General features: G+C 62.4%; 1 protein-coding gene across 1 annotated transcript in view; it reads right to left on the reverse strand.

Annotated features, from left to right (window-relative positions):
* CTIF (cap binding complex dependent translation initiation factor) overlaps positions 1–16,530 on the reverse strand; it is a 114,303-nt gene that overhangs the window by 86,001 nt on the left and 11,772 nt on the right. The window contains exons 3-5 of the mRNA XM_008050802.1: positions 12,869–12,942; positions 11,984–12,088; positions 8,994–9,069 (exon numbers count right to left, since the gene is read on the reverse strand). Coding sequence (XP_008048993.1) covers positions 8,994–9,069; positions 11,984–12,088; positions 12,869–12,915 — 228 coding nt within the window. The 5' untranslated portion in view covers positions 12,916–12,942. The remainder of the gene's footprint in view (positions 1–8,993; positions 9,070–11,983; positions 12,089–12,868; positions 12,943–16,530) is intronic.

The raw sequence follows: 16,530 nt of genomic DNA on the forward strand, positions 1-16,530 counted from the left end.
GCCACGCGCGCACGAGGCTGTTGGCCCCCCCGGGGAGGGGAAGGTGACTGGCCGGGGGTCGCACGCACCGATCTCCCCTGGCCCGCCCCTGCCCAGCCAACAGAGCAGCCTGGGACCGCACAGCTCACAGTGGAAGGAAGAGCGGGTGGAGGGAGGCCTGGGCCGACCCGGCATTGTTCTCGGCCAGCAGAAAGCTTCCTCCACCACCGCCGCCGCTAGAAGCTGGCCGTCCCCCGAGAGTCGGCGTGTCCTGGGGCGCCCGCAGAGGGCCAGCCTGGGAGTCGGCGGTCCCTCGCGCCTGAGGCCACGCACGTAGGCCTGCCCTCCCCACCCCGCTGCTGCCCGGTGACAGAGGCAGGGCAAGCAAGAATGGCCGAGCTGGGCTACGCCTGGCCCCCGCCACTGGGAGGAGAGCGCAACCCCGCCGGGCCAAGGAAGGCCAGACGCCTCTCGCCTGGGCAGCACCTCCGCATCCTCCTGCCTGGCGCCTGCCACGGCCAAGGATGGAGGGGGATGTGCCGGCCCCGTGCGGCCTCCTCTGATGAGGCTGGGACCGAGTCTTGGTGCCTCACCAGATCAACCCTGAAAGGGCGCAGGCCAGTTTTGACAAGGCTGTGGCCCTGCGGCCTGGTTCACGGGGTGGGCGTGTGAGGGAAGGGGAGCTGCCTCTGAGCATCCGTCCACAGGGCCACATGCGCTGCTGGGCCTGCGGGCAGCACTGGGCTCCGGTGCCAAGGTGGCCTCTTCACAGGCCCGAGCTCGCTCCCCAAGGCCCGGGCCGGGCAGCCATCCGTCTCCATGAGAGGCCTGGCGAGGCCTTGAAGGAGGCTGTCTTCAGCCTAGCCTTACTCAAACCTGCTGTCCTGCCAGTGCTCCCTGCCTGTGCCGGCCTCAAGGCCACCCCCGACTGATCACGCCTTCTGACACTCAGCAAGGGACTCTGGGTATAGTCTGGCCTAAAGCATGGGCCAGGCGACCTTTCCAAGGGGAGGGGGAAAGTCCTGTTTTAGAAGCCCCAAGCCTGCCCCTAATGGAGGAACAAAAGTTCTTCCAGGCCCTGAGGGAGATCCCTGTGGGCCTCCAGGGGGAGGGCACGGCAACGGCCAGCACTGGCCCTTGGCTTCGGCCAGCACTGGCCTCCCAGCATGCATTTCTCTGCTCCTGCCAAGAACACCTGGCAAGTCCCTATTTGGTCACGTCCCGAGACCTCTGGGGCCTCCACCAACAGCCTTGGTCTCTCAGAGACACCCAGACTCCCACTCGCAGCAGCCTCCCCTCCCGAGCCAGGCTTGCTGGCTTCCCCGCCCGGACGCCGGACGTCTCTCTCCCCATAGGCCCACCTCCCCGGCCAACCCTGAGGCTCAGCCAAGGTCTGCTTCTTCCAGGAAGCAAACATAAGGAAAGCCATGAAAAGCCGGGGCCCCTCAAAAATGACCTAGAGCCAAGCCCCTCATGGAGCCAAGAGACCTCAGGGCTGAGTGTCTGGCTTCCCCAGGTCAGTTTCATGGTGGAAGTGAAACCGGAGCAGGGCCATGACAGAGGGATGGCATGGCCCAGGCAGAGGAGAGGGAGGACACAGAAGAGAGAAGGCTGAGCATCTCTGGTCCACACTCCTGGCAGGCAGACAGTCCTCCTCAGGCCTGTCCTGGGAACCCCGGAGTTCCTACCCTACTCCCCCCCAAAGAATCCACAGAGGCACCTGTTGTCTACTCCAAGACAGCTCCTGTCTGCCAGGCTGGCCAGCTGTGCCTGCTTCCATCGTAACTGTGTCACGTCACAAGGCCACACCGCTATGCCGCTCCATGAAGCCATGCCACCGTGCCACAAGGCCACGTCACAGTGCCAGTCCTTGAGGCAACACCACGGAGCCACTCCATGAGGCCATTCTAATTCACAAGGCCACGCCGCCGTGCTACTTCATGAGGCCACACCACACCTGTAGAGTGTTTTTCAAGCTTACAGATAAATGTCGTGACATGACCTTGATGCTTAGCACAGCCCTGCAACCTACGTGGAATGGGCATGCGGTCCGCACAGCACGTGGCGGGAACATCGTTGCTATGTTACACAGTGCTGTGTGGGGGACTGAGGAGTGGGACGCTAGGATTCCTGCCCCCTGTGTTAACCTCAGGGCTTTTTGCTGCTGCTTTTCCAAATCAGAGTTGGCAAACGTTTCTGTCAAGGGCCAGAGAATGAACACGGCGGGCTTTGCAGGTGACGTGGTCCACAGGCCGCCACTCCATGCTACAGCCATAGCCGGGGCTCGTGAGCGGGAGGCTGCATCCTCGCGAAGCTTTACTTGCAGGAGCTCAGCCTGTGGACCGCAGCCTGCCGTTCCCTGTAAGACTCCGGCGGACTCCGGCGGAGTTCTGGGCGTTGAGGCATCGTGGGGAGGCAGGCCCCCTGGGTCCCCGGAGGCCACCCCCACGGCCAGCCAGCCAGCCCGCCCTGCCTGCAGGCCCTGCTCCTGTGCCCCACCCTGTCGGGAGGCAGCAAAAAGGTCCCCGTGGGAACCCTGCCCAGGAATTTCCCCGGCTGTCAGCAACAGAAGTCTTCACCCCCAAATAATTCTTTCTCTAAAAAAAGACTCAAATAACAGACGCAAAAATAGGCTCGCCTCACAGCGCACGTTGCCCGCTCCCAGCGGGCTGGCTACCTGGGGCCCAGACAGGAAGCCGGGGCTCCGAGGGCTCCTGCCTCCCGCATTGTGTGGGCGCCTATTTTTGTCCTGAGGAGGAAGCGGAGGTGGCTGGGAGGCAGAGGGGCTGCTAGGTACGTGCCCTCCTGACGGCAGGACGGCCGCGGGAAACCTGTCGGATTGAAACGTTCACATTGCACGTCCTCCTCTTCCGAAGCTGCCAGTAGGGGCTTCTCTCTCTCTCTGTCTCTCTCTCCCTCTGTGTGTTTCCTTCTCTCTCCTCTCGCTCCCTCTCTCTGTCTCTCTCCCCCATTCTCCTCTCTCTGTTTCTCTCTCCCTCTCTCCTTCTCTGTCTCCCTCTCTCTCACTCTGTGTCTCTCTCCTCTCTCAGTCTCTCTCCCCCTCTCTCGGTCTGTCTCTGCCTCCCTCCCGCTCTCTCTCCTGCTTTCTCCTCTCTCTCCTCCTGTGTCTCTCTCCCTCTCTGTCTCCCTCCCTCCCTCCTCCTTTCTCTCTCCCTTTTTCTTCTCCCCCTTCTCTGTCCATTTTTGCTGCCTTCAGCAGGAGAGAGAAGAACAAGACCTCCACTTTCTCGTCTTACTCATGAAGGGACCTGCATCCACCCTCACCTGCCGCACATGAGGCCTTGCCCAGAATCTTCCCCCTCCACCCCTCACAGCAGCGGTGGCACCCCCACCCCGGCCGCAAGTAGGAATGATGTCACAAGGGCAAGGCCTGGGTCTCCAGCTCCGTGGAGGTCTCCAGTCTGTGCAGCCGCGAACGTAAGAATTCGGGGCGGCCCACGTGGACGGGACTCAGACAGCAGCCACGAGGCTACCACTGCGGCCGAGGGTGCTGGGTGTGGGTCTCTGTGGGGCAGGTGCTGCCAGAGCCCGTGTGGCCGCTCGCCCGTGTCTCAAGAGCCCCTGCTGGGGCACGGGGACCTCTTCTGGGCAAGACTGACAAGTTGGATGCATGTGTGTGACTGGGTCGCCAGGGAGAAGCCACGGGATGGGTGGGGAGTATGAGAAGAAGCGGTGCTCACAGGCCTCCCCGAGATGGTGGCCTCCAACAGAGACCCGGCCTCTTTCAACGAGGCCCGTGGCGGTGTGGCTCCATGCGACGGCAGGGAGATCAGGTGCCAGCACGTCACGGCTCCTGGGCCGGGGGCACTGTGGTGCGTGCGTTCACTGCCCAATTCCCACTGGAGGAACAGGGAGACTTCCACGTCCCGTCCTGGGAGGCTGCCAGGTGGCGTTTAACTCAGGCCATCACGGCCACGTCATCGTCCGGTCCACACAGAGCTGCCAGGTTGTACTGGGGCCGGAATGAATGAAGTCAGCCACACCTCCCACGGCACCACGGAGCCACGATGTGGGGGGGGGGGCAGGGCTGCATGTGAAGCAACTGGTATCATAAGACTTTGCCTCTGCGCTCTCAGGGTACTTGAATAATCCTCACGCCTGGGAGTAGCATCTCCTGGAAGCTTCCAGAAGACAGCAGAGCCAACAAAGCCTCCTGGAGCAACCTCCGGGAGCAACCCAGTTGCGGCTGCCCACCTGGGGGGAGGGAGCCACACTGGCGGCCTGGCCAGTGGCCCCATCACCACGCGGCGCCAACGCCCTCTGCTGGAGGAACGGGCCGGCAGCGCCTGCCTTTCTTTACGCCTCCAGGAGAGCCCTGGGTGGGGGGGACCGGCTGTCATTGTGGGGTGGAGGGCAGTGACTTTTACTTTGAAAACGCATTTGTCCCTCAGGTCCTTTAGGGAGTGCACGGGGAGGAGAAGTCGGAGTCTCACTCTGTCCTCGTCTGAGGCCAAGCCGGGGGATGGCACCCTTTTTTTGGTAATTATTTTTGGAAACGAGGCCTCACTCTGTCGCCCAGGCTGAAGTGCAGTGGCAAGCTCCCTGCAGCCTCCAACTCCTGGCCTCAAGCGCTCTTCCCACCTCAGCCTCCGGGTATCTAGGACCACAGGGGGATGCCACTGTGCTCAGCTGGGACAGGGTCTTTCAATCCCCACACCCATTGCCCCTCCTCAGCCATCCCCAGTCCTCCCTCTGGTCCCGTGCGAAGGTCGCCTTGGAATGCTCATGAGGCCAGAAAGCATCTACTCCCTGCGTCTTCCGGGCCCCCGTAGTGACCAGGCACGTCCGTGAGGCCAGAATCCCACAGACCCCGTCCTGTCTGCTGTCCTGGGGTGTCTGCGGCCCATCTGACAGCAAACAGTGGACGCAGGTGCCCTCTAGTGGGAGCCCGGTGCCACGTGGCCGGGCGCAGCCTCCCTGTGCCAGGACCCAGGGGCCACTTGGGAAAGGGCGACAAAGCACAGGGCTGGCCCGTGCACACCGCTGCTGCCAACGTCAGCCCCTACTTATGCGGGGTTCACGTGCACATGACCAAAATGCCACGGTGGCTTCTGGGTCCCCAGGCCGCAGCCTGAGCCCCAGGACCCAAATGAGTCCATACCGCCTCAGGGTCCGCAGCCTCCCTGGGCAGAGTTTGTGGGGGGTAACGCCAGCCTCCACTCCTGCAGGCTGCAGGCGTGTGGGCGCCGTGGAGCCTGGCTGTTGGCTGTCCTGTCCCAGCACACCTGCTCCTTGCACTCTGGGCACCCATGAGAGGGGCAGGGCCTGGGGACAGTGGGCACCACTAGCGTCGCCCGTACACCCCCCAACTGCCAACACCTCTTGCGAGTGTAGAACCATAGCGGGGGCTCCTGGGGATGCAGGTGTAAGCTGCCCTGAGCCCAAGTCCCAGGCCCTGAGACCAGCCCTGCGGGGATACTCGCCTGGACTCACCACCCATGTGGAATACAGCCAGGCAGGACGGCCAGGGACAGGGTCCTCGACTGAGCAGGCACTTGGGGTCATCGTGTGACCCCCAGCCAAGGCACCACCTCCAGGATACTTGCGGTGACAGGCACCCACGTGGAACTCCCCGTGAGAGACAGTCCAGCGATCTGTGGCAGGCAGGTAGCCCAGGGGCCACGAGGACCCCTGTTCTGTTCTCAGACTCATCCAAGCCCCAACATGGGGACTATGTCCACGGAGACCTGGCCTGGACAAGGAGCAGTGCTTGTCCGAGCATTCACCGCCCTAGGGCTGTAGCCCGTGACCTGTGCGCGTGTGTCATGCTCCTCAACATGGCGCTTCTTGGGGAGCCGAGTGTCACACATGTCTCTCTCTGTGGCTGGAGGAGACAGCTTCCCGAGGTCGGTCATGCAAACAGGTGAGAGAAGAGGGAAGCCCAGCAGGTACGCCGGCTATTCGAGAAGCAGCCATGGCCCCCTCGCCAGCCCTTTCACTCCCCCTCCAGCTTCCCAACCCCCACTAGCTCCTGCAGCTGGGCAGGGCCAGGCGACCAGTGCTGTCCCGTGGGCTGTGCGTGGAAGTGACACTCGTGGGCTGTGGCATTTAGGCCCCAGGGCATGACCCCCAGGTCTCTCAGGCAGTCCCTACCAGGCAGTCTGGGGGCCTGGAGCTGAGGGCCAGGGTACAGAACGGACTCAGTGGACCTTGAGTGCCCAGGAGCTGCCCAGAGGCCAGCTGGGGCCCCTGAGCTTCAGGAAGCTGGAAGGAAAGCTGCATGAAGCCACTGAGACCTGGAGGCCATTTAGTGTCATGGCCCGTAGTCTCCCAACACAGGAGATGATAGCAAGAAAAAGTTTGTCCTCGATCAACAGTGCCAGGGCACAGGTGGGGGCTTGGCTAGGTCTGCTGGTCGGGACTCAATGCATGGGCAAGGGATGGACCCAGGCAGAGACGGAATCCTGCCTTTCTGGAAGCTCCCAACACCGCATCCACACACCCAGGAGGGCATTTCTCAAGGCACCGGGGACTGTGGTCACAAAGCTGGATGGGGGTACCTGGCCACAGCCTTGGGTACCTGGGTGAACACAGGGGGCTGGCCACAGCCTCGGGTGCGGGGTGACTGCCACAGAGACCCACAGGCCCGCCACGTGTGGGCTCTGTCCTCAGGCCTCCCGGGAGGGAGTGCAGGTGATCTTCCTGACACCCTACAGTGGAGCACGGCTGTCCCCTTACTGTGCCAGAAGGAAACTGAGGCAACTCTTGCCACAAGAGGCCCTGCCAGGTCTTCCTCTCTGTGACGGGATGGGACTCCCACACCCCCTCACCCATACTCCCTGGCTGCCCACACTCCCACGCCCTCCCCACTGCATGTCTACACTGCGTGCTATCATCTCTGCTGACCTGCCTGGACACGCTCTCGACACAAAGCCTGTGCCCTCAATGTCCTAACGCGCTTCTCCAAGCTGAGGATGCTTGCTTACATGGCCGTCCCATGGCCTTCAAGCAGGAAGCTGACATCCTGCAGAATGAACCTGCTGACCTCACATGGCCTCAGCCGTGTTTGCGGCCTCCCATCCCCACCACCCAAGTGCTTCCTCTGTCCCCGTCCTCCTCGTCAAGCAATTCTAGAGACGGGTCCTCACCCCCGTCTCCTCAGGACCAGACTCAGGCTGTGCTCCTCAGAAGGAGACAGAACGCATTGGGGTCCCTCAGTGCACACGGTATCCCCTCGACCCTCCACTCGGGGTGTCGGCCATGACCTTCTGGTCAGGCTGGGGCCTGTCAGTTTTCTCCGCCCTGATGTCACCATGCTTCCCTTTCTGTTGAGGTGACCTCGACGTGTGCCTCAGTCTACCACCCAGAGACAGGGAGGGGAGGCCAGATCCTAGTGGTTCCAATGCATTGAATTGAGAAGACAGGGTTCAAAATCCAGGGAGTCCCAGGTAACTCGGAGTTGCAAGGCAGGGCTCGAGATAGGAGAGAACCTATGGAGAGCAAATCCAGAAATCTGGGGGCCGGAGTCCTTAGCTGGACATGCATTTGTGTATGAGGGTGAGGACATTCCAAGGCTGCTGAAAAGCCTGGAAGGAGCAGATGAAAGAACCCCTGGATCACTCAGGGCTGGTGTGCCCTCACACGGGGCTCTGGGCAGGGGTCTCGGAGGGCATGGACTCGGCTGTGGGTGACATCTACCCTGAGGTCTCTAGCCCCAGCAAAGCTCTCTAGCAAGTCTTGAGAGACTCAAAGTGTTTCTAAGTGACTTCACTGCGCTCCAGAACAAAGCCCAGAACACTGACAGGAATGAAAAGAAATTCAGCACCCCATGACGTCTTGCTTGGAACCTCTAGCACCTACTATAAAGTGACCAGGTGGGCAGTGAGTCCTGTGGCTGCAGCCAGGAGAAAAACCAACTGGGAGAAATGACCAGTGTGGCACGGGTGACAGTGGGCTGGGGACGCTGAACAGCCACCAGAATAGGCCCCGTGGCTCCCAAAGACAGAAGGCACCAGAAACTGGTGTCACAAAGGAAAAACCACCTGGAGACTCTGGAGACGAAAACGTCAGTGTCTGAAAAGAAAAGTGTGCTCAAGGGTCACGGGGTCCACGCAGCCAGGCTGTGAGTTGGAGATTACGGCGGCAGCAGCGCCACACGGGGAGGGAAAACAGGGCGGCCAAAAACGGGCAGGCTGTGGCAGGGACATGGCGGCGCCCAGCACACGTGGGGGCGGTGGGGGGAACCTGGGACTGTGGAGGGAGGAGGGGCCGCTGTCTCTCAGATGCCCGACAAGAACCCACAGATCCAGGAAGCTCCGTGTGTGGGCAGGAAACCATGAGATCCACGCAGGGCACCCCAAGCCAGTGTGGGAGCCGGGCCTGCACGCCTGGCCCTCGGTCGCCACCAGGCCCACGCGCAGACGGACGGCGAGCAACAAGGAAGGACACCGGGAGACGCTGCATGCGGGGCTGCCCGCACCAGGATGCGGGACGTGGGGAAGGGCCGTGGTGGACAGGAACGGCTAAGTCACCACAGGAACCCTGCTCTCCCGCAGGCCCGGCCCACCCGTAGAGCGGCCAAGTTCCTACTGTCCCCACCCGGAGCCTGTGCCCCCAGCTTGAGATCCTGGCTCACCACATCTCTGCTGAATGAACCTGCTTTGTCCTGGGGCCACCCGGCTCCCAAGAGAGGCCCATCGGTGACAAAACCCCGAGCACAGCAGGCGCCAGAGCAGAGGGACTGCACTCTTCACAGGTCTGAAAACCCCTAATCCCGCTGGGAGCTGCAGCCCTCCCACCCTGCCCCATGTCACCGGACGCCTCACCACGGGCTGGACACAGCTAGGTTCCTGAGCGGCCCTCTTCGTGCCAGGGGACGTCGGGCCTGCCACCAGGCTGGCCACATCACAGCAACGGTGGTCACACACACTGTTGCAGCGGGACACCTGGGCCGTGTCAGGCACCCCCTCCCCCACCCATGGCTGCGGTGCACGCGGCTCACTGGACGCTGGGACTCAGGTCGAGCGGGTGTGGTGAGTCTGCCCTGCACCCACCTGCCAGACTGGGAGGACCTTCTCGATGTCGGTCAGGTTGATGCCAGCTCCGTCTTCCGGCTTCCCTTTGCCGCACCTGGACCAGGAGAGGCAGAGACACAGGCGTTGGGATGGTGGCTCGCTTGGGTCCCCACTTGGCAGGCTAAGGGGGAGGCATGGCCAGCACAGGCCCTGCAGAGTCCGTTGTCCAGCCAGGGGAGCCCGCCGGAGCACCCACCATCCTCACTCCCTGCCTTGCCGTGGAGCCGGGCCTGGGAAACGGCCCTGCTTGGCCTTCCATGTCCTGCCTTGTGGGGGGAGGCCCTAGAAACCTGGCAGGGCTGAGATGGCTGACCTTCCCTGCCACTCGAAGAGTGGACAGTCCCTCTGCTCCAGGTGCCAGCTCTGCCCTCATGCCCTGGGCCGGGCAGGGGCCATGGCAGGGGAGGGCTGCTGTCCTGGAGGCCTGGGGTTGGGGCAGAGGTGGAAGCGAACAAGCTGGGCTGCGAGTGCAACAGCCTCCCGTCTCTGTCTCCCCTGGAGACCAGGCTGTGGGGGGCCTTGGCAACCGAGGGGTGCCCTGCTTCCCGGGAGGCAGCTGTGAGGGGTGTACGGGCCTGTCCCAGCCAGGGGTGGGCTCTGAAGGGGACACGGCTCCCGGCTTGCCACCAGGCAGCCACAGGACACTGTGTCCAGACTCCCCAGGAAGTCGTGAATAACAGACTCTGGCCAGAGAGTCCGTGTCCCCCGGGCTGCCTTCAGTAAATCTCAGGCTCCCGGTGAGCAGGTGAGCCTGGCCGAGGAGCACAGCCTGTGGGGATGCGGGCATGCCGTGACTCTCGCTTCAGAAGGGGCCACGCCTGGCACTGGGGGTCACTCGTCACCACTGCACAGCAGCGGTGTGCTGGAACTGAGGAGTCTCAGGGCTGCGGTACAGACGTCTTGGGATGCCGGCCTCACAGCAACTCCAGTTGGATGCTGTCGTCAGAGGCAGAGCTGGCTGGTCCACGCCCTGGGCCTCAGTTTCCCCACTGTGTTCCAGCGCTGTGCTCCCGGGGGAAGCGGGACAAGCCAGTCCCTCCCGGAGCCTCCTGTGGGCTGCAGCCCAGGTGCTCTCTCCTGTCCCGTTGCCTTTGCTTCCTTGACCCAACCTCCACTTGACACTGGCCCCTCCCATGTCTATACCCGCAGCTGGCACATCTCCTCCTCCCAGCAGACTGGACAGGGACCACACTGTATATTCTGTGTGCTCATGTGTACACGCATGCATGTTCATATGTGTGTGCATGTGTGCACATGTATGCATCCATGTACATGTGTGCATCTGTGTGCATGTGTGCACACGTATTTTCCCCATGGCACCCAGCACCCTGTGGGGACCTGGCAGGCCTGGCAACATCTTGGCCACGCTGGTGTGAGGAGCCAAGTCCTGCCTGCCCCTGGCACACCCAAGCTCCAACCCCCTCCCGCACCTGGGCAGGGCAAGGCCCATAGCTGCTGAGAACCATCCAGAACTCCCCTGGCGAGAGACAGGAGCGGGCTGGCGAGGGTTGGGTGGAAAACAAGGCTGTTGGTGCAATCATAAACATGGACCGACAGACGGGAGGGGCACTGCGGGGTGGGGAGACCGGCGCCCTCACGCCCTGCAAGCGGGAAGCCCTCCAAAGGTAAACAGGACTGCATGTGGCCCGGCAGTCCCATGCCTAGTACGTGCCAAAGAACTAAAAGCGAGGACTCAGATGCCTGTACACGGATGTTCACAGCAGCAAAAGGTGGAGCCACTGGGTGCACTGAGGGGAGAAGACAGAGCACACCGTGGGCATCCACCCGTGGAATATGACACAGCCATGAAAAGGAGCACATGTGACAACACAGGTGAGCCTCAAAAACATGACACAGGCCGGGCGCGGGGGCTCACATCTATCATCCCTGCACTCTGAGAGGCCAAAGGGGGAGGACTGCTTGAGCCCAGGAGTTGGAGACCAGCCTGGGCAACACAGCAAGACCTTGTCTCTACAAACAATTAAAAAATTAGCAGGCTTGGTGGCACGTGCCTGTAATCCCAGCTCCTCGGGAGGCTGAGGCGGCGGAAGGGTCACCTGAGCCCAGAAGGTCAAGGCTGTGGGGAGCTGTGATCCAGCCTAGGCGACAGAGTGAGACCCCACCTCAAACATCACAGCAAACCACGATGCCCAGGGAAGGAAGCCGGACACGAAGGTCACATCCGACCCATTGCTACATGTGTCTCGAAGAGGCACAGCTGCAGAAATGCAAAGCAGACGGTGGTTGCCAGGGTGGGAGTGGGGGAACGTGAGAGGTGGGGGGTGATGGCTACGAGGGCCCAGGGCTTTATGCTGGGGTGAGAAAAGGTGCTAGGACCAGATGGTGGTGAGACCACACGGTGAATGTGCTACGGCCGCTGACCTGCACGCTTCAAAATGGCTCATTTCGCGGGATGCGAATTTGGCCTCAGTGAAAGTCACTTAAATCAATAAAGCAGTCGCAGCCATTTGTTGCACCCTACGGTGGTGGGGCCGCTCCTGTCCGGGGGCAGCCCCTACCCCGGTGCCACCTTTGAAAGACACCCAGCAGGCGAGGGTGACGGCCGGGGCGAGCCTGGCGTGGAATCGCCTCACCCTGGTGGCTCCCCGGGCCCACGCCCACATCCCCTGGTAGGGCTGGGAGACTTGCGGATCCTTGCCCGGCACCCCAAGTCTGGCTCTGGGGGGGGCCCAGCCCTCTGGACTTTCACAAGCCCTGGGTGATTCTGACGTGGGTTCCAGAGTAAGACCCAGGGACTGGGGCCCTGACCCGCGGGCACTGTCAGGTGAGGGCTGCGGGGACTGGAGGGCCGGGCGCCAGGGCAGAGGAGACGCCACGAGCCTGCGTTCTGGTTGAAACGGGAGAGCAACCTGGGACATGGCCACCAGACCCCAGCCTTCCCCACTGGTGGGAGAGCCCTACCACGCCCTGGGAGAGCCCCACCCTCTCGCAGGAGAGCCCGCTCTTACCCTTCCCGGTCGATGTGCGGCAGGGACTGCTTGGGGGTGTGCCGGAGTTTCCGGTGGAACTGGGTGAAGTCCAGCTTTTCAGGCTGCAGGTCCCACGTGGCACCACTAGAGGGCGAGGGAGGGCAAGTGACGTGGGGTGAGGGGCCACAGGTCTGGTCCCCGACAGGCCACTGGCGGGGCCACGGCTTGGGCTGAGCCCGGAGAGCGGGACCAGGCGGAGGCCAGGTGGGGCCCGCACCAAAGGGGCCCTGAGAGCCCAGCCCTCCCCTCCTCAGCCCATACAAGCCTGATGCCCACTCAGAGCGCCCAGCCTCGCCTAGGTGTGTTCACACCCACGGGTGGAGGCTGGGGAGCAGGGCTGTGCCTAGGGTCCCTGACCAAGGGACTCGAGGATGACCAAGCCTCGCATGGGTGAACGGGGAAAGGGCGGAGCCAAGCTCTGACCAGCCCAGACCCCGGAGACTGTCCACACAGGTGATACCACCATCAAGCCCTCCAAGGCCACCATCCTTGTCCTGAGGAGCCCTGGCTGACACCTGAGGCCCGCAGGAACCTTCTAGAGCCCGACTCACTGTGGCCCCAGCTTCTTCCAGCCTCTATGCAACCAGTCCCTCCTCCCATGACTCTCCGGAAGGAGGGGTGAGGTCTGCAGCCTCAGCTTCTGCCACCCGCCATGGGCCACTGACCACCTGCCACGGGCCACTGACTGTATGCTTCCAACTCCCAGCCCCTCCCCTCTGCTGACGCCCCCTCTCTCCCCGCTACCTCCTCCCTTCCCTTCTCCCTCTGACCCTCATCTTCTGCCGCATCCCTTCCATGTCCCTCCTCTTCTCACTGGGCAAACCCGCATGCCGCAGGGAATCTGCGGGAAGGGAGGAGAGGTACCTGAAGGAGTCGAAGGTGTTGGCGGCCCAGATGTCTGTGCCCAGCATGTCCAAGGGGCTGTCTTTGCCACCGTTCTGCAAGAGGCAGGGTCAGAGGGCCGGTATCATTTGCTCAGCCAGGAGGCAGGGCCTCGCCGCCTCCCTGTGGGCTATCCTGGGCAGCTGGGAGCCAGGGCCAGCTCCACACCATTCCCTGACCTTGCACCCAGTGTACTCAGTGGGAGTGGGGGACGGAGCCAGAGCCATGGCCAGCCCGGCACAGGCCCTGGTGCTGACATTTGTGGAGAGGCGGGGGCAGGGCTGGGGCATGGCCTCCCCAGAAGCCCCCACCGACCCCACCAGTGCCTGGCTCTCCCTGGCCAGCCCACTCTGGTGGAGGACCCCGTAGGACCCTGCCTCGAGGCGGCGCTCCATGCCCGATGCAGCTGCTGGGGTTGGCGAGTCTGGCCTCTGGCCGGTGGTCTCCCTGGCAAGCCTCCAGCCCCGACCTCACCTGCAGCCCTCCAGCCCTCTGTACCCAGGCTGGTCTCTACCACCACCTCTGCAGCCACCACGCTAGGCATGCACGCCCACAACCCAGGAGGTCACACCCAGGTGTACACCAAAAGCCAGGGGCAGGCGGGTTCAGAGTAGCCCATCATGGCTGCTCCACGCCAGAAGCCACACTGACGCCATCCACAGGTGCCGGTAGATAATTATGCTGTGTCCATACAGCAGCAAGAACCAGCACGTCAAAACCACAGGCAGCAGGATCATAGACTTCATGGACACGCTGTGGGACAGGTGACTCCAGACACAGGCGTGTCGGTCACACACCTCGATTCATCTTGAGTTCAAGAGCAGGCCGACCGCACTGTGGTGCGGGAAGCCAGATGGAAGCTGGAGGGACACCATGATATTGCAGAGGGAGGGAGCTGCTGGCTTTCCATGACAGGGCCCATGCCGGGTGCACCATGCTACTGGCCACTGGGCTGCAGAGGGAGAACCAGGGCTTCGGCCTCTGTGCAAGAAGGTGGAAAAGCCAGCCAGGGTGGAGGCAGTTGTTTCTGGAAGGCCCCAGACCTTCGCCCAAGGAGTCAGGATCCTGGGAGCAGTGAGTGAAGATGATAATGGCAGACTGACCCAGCACCCAAGGGACTGCACTGTCCTCACAACGCCGAGAAGGACCACATGCTGTGGGAACAACTCCACGCTCCTGGCACGGGATGGACGCACAGTACGAGGGGAACCCGTGAGTGTACAGGCTGCATGTTGAGAAACCAGCCAGGCTGCAGGGACAGGGACGGCAGGGGCTGCCCTGCCACTGGGAGGGTCCCAGGTGAACTTCCAGCATGTCTGCTGCGGCAGGTGATGCCCGGGCGAGCAGCCCTCAGCCTGAGACCCAGGAGCGCATTCCCTCGGTCAGGGAGCAGTTGGGCCTGGGCACTGGAGAGAAAAAGGAGGTATGGCCTTCTCCTCACAGGGCCCTGGACCCTGGCCCACACCCCCTGGGTGTGGGATGTCCCTCTGACTTCCATCATGAGGGCCGAAGGTAGGCCTCACCCTCGCGTGGACTCTCACCTCACAGACGCAGGGTCCTTGGGGAGCTTGCGGGAGGGCTTCCCTCCAGACACTAGAAAAGCCCCCTCTTTCCTCCAGAGGACGTCCCCCCTACTCCTGCCTCCAGCTCTCATCCCCGCCCATCCATGAGGCACTGGCACGGAGCCAGCGCCGGTGGGCCCGAGGGGCCTGGGGCTCCAGTGTCTTCCGGTGGGCCGGTGTGGAGCAGCAACTGCCCACGTGTTTCTGTGTCCGGGGCCTTCCTGTCTTGTCCTTCCCCTCCTGGCCCTCTGTTGGGAGCGGGCTCCGATCAGAACTTTTCTCTCTGTGTTTGTGGGTGCTTCAGATCACCAGTTCTTTACGCCAAGTCTGGGACGGACCAGCCAAAGGGAACCGGCCCCCAGTGCCGCCCATTCCCTGGGCCCTGGCCCGCCACCAGCCCTCTCACAGACTCCATGCACGGCGCCCGGGTCTCAGCTGAACCAGCAGGGGGAATCCGGAAAAAAATCTCCATTCTCCCAGAAGCAGAAGCCTCGGGCAGTGTTTTCAACAAGACACTTCAGTCCAGTTCAACTTTCACTTTATGGAGGCGAAACCGAGGCTGAGCAAGATGACAGTTCTCATCCAAGATCAAACAGCACATCAGAGGCACGGCCAAGACCAGAACTGCGTGTCCTGGTTCCCGGCACAGGGCCGCTCCCAAGCAGCATGGCGCCTCCCCGCCCGTGCATCTGCACCGCCCCCAAAGAACATAGCCCGCCCCCATGCACACACATATGGCACCTTCCCCTGGAGAGAGTCGGACTTTCCTAAGCAGACTCCAGGCTCCCCAGGGCAGAGACCAGGCCACGTGGTTTGCACTGTACACAGCAAGTGCCCAGTGCTTGCTGCAGCTCAGTCTCCCTGCAAAAGTCAGCCGCCAGTATTGTTTAGTAAGTGCTGCCTCCCACTTCTCCGAGTGAGCTAAAGCCAGAAGACCCCTCAAGGACAGAGACAGATGGCACATTCTGCAAAAGAGGCTCGCTGGCAGGGGAGCAGGGTGTGCCGCGCTCGGCTCTGGGCAGCATGTCGGAAGGAAGTGCAGAGCCCTCGCAGCGCCTGGAGGGTGACCCGAGCCGGCCTGAGGACCGTCGTGTCGCACCTGAGTTAGTGTCATGGCTCACACCCCTGCCCTCCCAGCGCCACTGCCCCCATCCGCACCCAGGGCCCAGCCTGGGACCTTCATCCCCAGGGATAGCCCATGGCCACCACAGGTGAAAGGGCAAATGAGTCGACAAAGGAAGGAGCCAGCCCAGCAGAGGGCACTCCTCACGCGAGACCGGGATTCAGTCCCCAGAAGTCTGCAGGCCAGGCAAGGAGTAGGACCAAACCAGTTGCTGGAGGGTCGGGTGGATCGGAGAAAGCGCTCGCCGGAGGGCCACAGCCTCAGATGTTCTGAGACACCTTCCAGGTAGAGCTCCCCTAACGCCCCAGGGTCCTGCACCACAAGGCGGGAGCTGGGCTGGGTGCTCTCTGTGGGTCCAGTGTGTGGGCCCAGGTGTCTTAGACTTCACCGCAGACCTCGGGCACCAGTGGACAGGGATTGTTGAGGATCATAAACCGTCCCCCAGAATGGAGGCCCAGCAGCGAGTCTTCCTCTGGCCTCCCCTGCCCATCTGTCTGTCTCGGGCCCCTCACCCTCCCCGAGGCACCATGGAAACCAGATCCCCAAGGCGGGTCCTGGAACCAGACCAGAACCCCAAACGGCCACAAAGACTGAAGCTATGAGGGAGACCCCCAAAAGCCTGGAATTACCCTTTGGAGTGAGGGCCCCTTGTAGGATGGGCCTCCCCCACTAGGTGAGTGTTCTAGGAATCCATCAGCATCTGTGGACCAGCGGGCGTTGCTGTGTGAGGCTGCGTTCAGCTTCAGTGAATTTTCTGGAGGTTCTTTTAATGTGTCCATTTCATGATTGGTGACTTACGAGCACACCTGCCCATGCTGTGCTGAGTGTTCAGCATTTTGGACCCTAAATGGCAGGACCCCGTGCCCCCCCCATTCACTCAATCTCGCCCCAAGCGACTTTGTTGTTTGTTTGTTTTCTTGGATAAAGAAAGTCCTCAAAGGAAAATGTTCTGCTGATGT

This window comes from Carlito syrichta, unplaced genomic scaffold (assembly GCF_000164805.1).
Source record: "Carlito syrichta isolate Samal-C Ts95f unplaced genomic scaffold, Tarsius_syrichta-2.0.1 Scaffold153698, whole genome shotgun sequence".
Taxonomy (NCBI): Eukaryota; Metazoa; Chordata; class Mammalia; order Primates; family Tarsiidae; genus Carlito; species Carlito syrichta.